Below are 4,485 nucleotides of genomic sequence, written 5' to 3' on the forward strand. Positions count from 1 at the left end.
TGTGCCTGGTTGGCCGGTGGTTAGTGAGTGTTTGTGGTAGTTACCCTGTGCCTGGTTGGCCGGTGGTTAGTGAGTGTCTGTGGTAGTTACCCTGTGCCTGGTTGGCCGGTGGTTAGTGAGTGTCTGTGGTAGTTACCCTGTGCCTGGTTGGCCGGTGGTTAGTGAGTGTTTGTGGTAGTTACCCTGTGCCTGGTTGGCCGGTGGTTAGTGAGTGTTTGTGGTAGTTACCCTGTGCCTGGTTGGCCGGTGGTTAGTGAGTGTTTGTGGTAGTTACCCTGTGCCTGGTTGGCCGGTGGTTAGTGAGTGTTTGTGGTGGTTACCCTGTGCCTGGTTGGCCGGTGGTTAGTGAGTGTTTGTGGTAGTTACCCTGTGCCTGGTTGGCCGGTGGTTAGTGAGTGTTTGTGGTGGTTACCCTGTGTCTGGTTGGCCGGTGGTTAGTGAGTGTTTGTGGTGGTTACCCTGTGCCTGGTTGGCCGGTGGTTAGTTAGTGTCTGTACGTGGTACTGGCACACTGTTGTGATTGACTAGCTGGCTGCTGTATTTCCGTCCTTGACTCTCTGTCCAGTTGCTGACTGGAGTTTTTTCAGTCAGACTGTGATTCACAGCAAGAGAATTTCACATTAATCCGATACCAGGACCTTCAATGGAAATGCAGGCAGGAATGAAAGGGGGGATGGGAGTGGAGAGAGCTGGACTGAGTGAAGCCCCAACACCATCGCTGTTACCTCTCTCTCTCGCTGTCTCACTGTTTCCTTTCATCTCCTTCTACCTGTCTATCACTCTGTCTGTTTTCCTCTCCCTGTCCCCATCATTTTCTCTGGCTCTCTCTTCGTCTTTCTCTCTCTCTCCCTCTCTCATACACAGATATAAATTATAAGCAGGAGTAGGCCATTCAGCCCCTCAAGCCTGCTCCACCATTCAATAAGATCACCTCAAATCCACATTTCTACCAACCCCTAGTCATCTTTTACCCCTTTGTTTGACAAGAATCTACCCCCCCTCTGCCTTAAACATATTCAATGACCCTCCTCTATCTCCTCCTGAGGCAGCGATTGCAAAGTGACACAACCCTCGGAGAGAAAACATTCTCCTCATCTTTATCCTGAAAGGACGATCCCAGTTTTAAAACAGAGTCTCCTTGTTCAGGACGGACCCACAACAGGAAACATCCTTTCCCCATCCACCTTGTAAAGACCATTCAGGATCTGATACACATCAATCAGGTCACCCTCCCACTCTTCAAAACTCCCGGGGAAACAAGCCCAGTCTGATCAACTTTCCTTGTTAGACAACCCACCTCTTCCAGACATCAATCTGGGACCCTCCTCTGGATAATCATCTCCAACACACTTACATCTTTCCTTATATAAAGACACTAAACTGCACACAGCAGTCAAGGTGTGGTCTCACCAGTGCCTTGTATGACAGAAGCGTAACCTCCTTATTTTTATGTTCAACCCCTCCTGTAACAAAGGCCAGCATCCCATTAACCACCTCAGTCACTTGCTGTAGCTGGATACCAACCTTTAGTGACTCAGACACGAGACCACCCGAAATCCCTCAGCCCCTTCGAACTGCACTCTTGTTCTCCATTCAGTAATATTCTGCTTTTTTGTTCTTCCTGCCAATGCGAACAATTCCATATTTTCACACATGATGTGCGCATTTCCCAGATTTTTGCCTACTCACTGAACCTCTCTATATCCATCTGAAATCTCCTCATGTTTTCTTCCCAACACACTTTCTGACTTATCCTTGTGTCGCCTGTGAATTTAGCTACTATGCCTTTACTCACCCCATCTAAGTTATTGATGTAAATTGTAAAAGGTTGAGACCCCACCCAGACCCTATGGACTGTACTTGTCAGATCTGGCCGTATTCTGGCAGTCAGCCAATCTTCTCTCCATGCGAATATGTTAGACCTGTTAGCAATAGCCTTCGTTGTGGCTACTTATCAAACACCTCCTGGAAATCCAAGCAGCGTGCATTTATAGGTTTCAATTTAATCATAGCACATCATCTCTTCAAATAACTCCCATAAATTGGTAACGGTGATTTCCAAATAAAAACCGAAAGAGCTGCGAATGCTGGGAATCAGAAACAGAAACAGAAACTGCTGGAAAAGCTCAGCAGGTCTGGCAGCATCTGTGGAGAGAAATCAGAGTTAACGTTTCAGGTCCAGTGACCCTTCCTCAGAACTGATGGTAGCGAGGAAAACATTGGCTTTTATGCAGAGGATAGGTTAGGGGGAGGGGTTAAGAAGTAAATGATAGGTGGGGATAGAGCCCAAAGAGAGAAGATCAGTTGGACAGACAAAGGAGTGGATCATAGGGAACTATTACTGGCTAACAATGGGTGCTATGTAATATTAGACCATGTGATAACAAGGCTTGGTGATTGGAGGTTGGCGTAAGGACCTGGAAGAAGGTGCTTCAAGCCCTAAAATGACTGAACTAGATATTGGGTCCAGAGGGTCGCCAAGTTGAAAACGAGGTGCTGTTCTTCCAGCTTGTGCTGAGCTTCACTGAGGCACTGCAGCCTGAGACAGGGATATTGTCCAGGGATCAGGGTGGGGTGTTAACGTGGCAGGTAACTGGAAGCTCAGGGACTATTTTGCAGACAGAATGTCGGTGCTCTGTAAAGTGGTCACCCAGTCTACGCTCTGTTTCCCCAATGTAGAGACGACCACATTGTGAGCAGCAGATGCAGTAGACTAGATTGTGGGAAGTGCAGGTAATCTGGAAGATGTATTTGGGCCCTTGGATACTGAGGAGGGAGGCAGTAAACAGGCAGGTCATAAGGTGATAGAGATGTACAGCACGGAAACAGGCCCTTCGGTCCAACTCGTCCATACCAACCAGATATCCTAAATTAATCTAGTCTCATTTGCCAACATTTGGCCTGCATCCCTGTAAGGGGAAAGTGAGGATGGCAGCTGCTGGAGATCAGAGTTGAAGAGTGTGTTGTTGGAAAGGCACAGCAGGTCAGGCAGCATCCGAGCAGCAGGAGAATCGACGTTTCAGGCATAAGTCCTTCTTCAGGAATGACTCATTGCTGATGAAGGGCTTATGCCTGTAATGTGGATTTTCCTGCTCCTCGGATGCTGCCTGACCTGCTGTGCTTTTCCAGCACCACACTCTTTGACGCATATCCATCTGTGTGGGTTTCCTCCGGGTGCTCCAGTTTCCTCCCACAGTCCAAAGATGTGCAGGTCAGGTGAATTGGCCATGCTAAATTACACCATAGTGTTAGGTAAAGGGTAAATGTAGGGGTATGGGTGGGTTGCGCTTCGGTGGGTCGGTGTGGACTTGTTGGGCCGAAGGGCCTGTTTCCACACTGTAATGTAATGTAATGTAATGTAATCTAATCTAATCTAATCTAATCTAATCTAGATCCTTCCTATTCATATACCTATCCATGTCTTTTAAATGTTGTACCAGCCTCCACCACTTCTCGGCAACTTATTCTGTACACATACAACCCTCTGCGTGAAAAAGTTGCCCCTTAGGTCCCTTTTATATCTTTCCCCTCTCACCCTAAACTTATGTCCTCTAGTTCTGGACTCCCACACCACAGGGAAAAGACCTTGTCTATTTACCCTATCCATGCCCCTTATGATTTTATAAACCTCTATAAGGTCACCCCTCAGCCTCCGACGCTCCAGGGAAAACAGCCCCAGCCTGTTCAGCCTCTCCCTATAGCTCAAATCCTCCAACCCTGGCAATATCCTTGTAAATCTTTTCTGAACCCTTTCAAGTTTCACAACATCCTTCCTATAGCAGGGAGACCAGCATTTAACACAGTATTCCAAAAGTGGCCTAACCAGTGTCCTGTACAGCCACAACACGACCTCCTGACTAATATACTCGCGGGTGTTCTACCTCTGCAGTAACTGTGAATTCCCTTTGACAAAACCTTTCCCTCTCTTTGCGCTGTCTATGTCTCCATCTGTCACTTTCTCTTATTTCAGTTTCTTTCTAGCACGGTGTGGCTTTGTCTTTCTGCCTATCTCTCTGCTGTGCTCACTCTATCATTCTATCTCTCTGTTTATCCCTCTCACATACATATCCTATCTCACGCTCCCTCACTCACTTTCCCTCTCTCTTGCTCCCCTCTCCCCCTTCCCCCTCCTTTTCACACCCTCCCTCTCTCTCCCTCTCTCTTTTCCTTTCTCCCACCCACTCTTTCTCCCTCTCACTCACTCCCTCCTCTACCCCACACTCTCTCCCTCCCCCTCTCCTTCTCACCCCCCCCCCCCCCCCCCCCCTCTCTCTCTCTCTCTCTCTCTCAATGACCTGGGGGTGGATTCTGGGCGCTGGGAGGGATGAATGTGTGATGAAGTAGCCGTTTCCCATTGGCTGAGCTGCTGCAGAAAGCTGCGAGGATGCAGGCCAGTTTGATGAGTGTCGCTGTCGAGAGGGGAGCTGCACTCTGAGACCCCGCATTCTCATGGACAGCTCCCGCGCCATTCAGCAGGAGATCAGC

At 48.5% G+C, this 4,485-nt stretch overlaps 1 protein-coding gene across 1 annotated transcript in view; it reads right to left on the bottom strand.

Annotated features, from left to right (window-relative positions):
* Positions 1 to 480: 480 nt before the first annotated feature.
* LOC122550221 (plectin-like) overlaps positions 481 to 4,485 on the bottom strand; it is a 109,379-nt gene continuing 105,374 nt past the window's right edge. Inside the window, exon 8 of the mRNA XM_087987779.1 lies at positions 481 to 592. Within this exon, the coding sequence (XP_087843905.1) occupies positions 481 to 592 (112 nt within the window). The remainder of the gene's footprint in view (positions 593 to 4,485) is intronic.

Source organism: Chiloscyllium plagiosum, unplaced genomic scaffold, assembly GCF_037043375.1.
Source record: "Chiloscyllium plagiosum isolate Xiang-an unplaced genomic scaffold, Cpla_swu_hap1 HiC_scaffold_5, whole genome shotgun sequence".
In the NCBI taxonomy this organism is placed as follows: Eukaryota; Metazoa; Chordata; class Chondrichthyes; order Orectolobiformes; family Hemiscylliidae; genus Chiloscyllium; species Chiloscyllium plagiosum.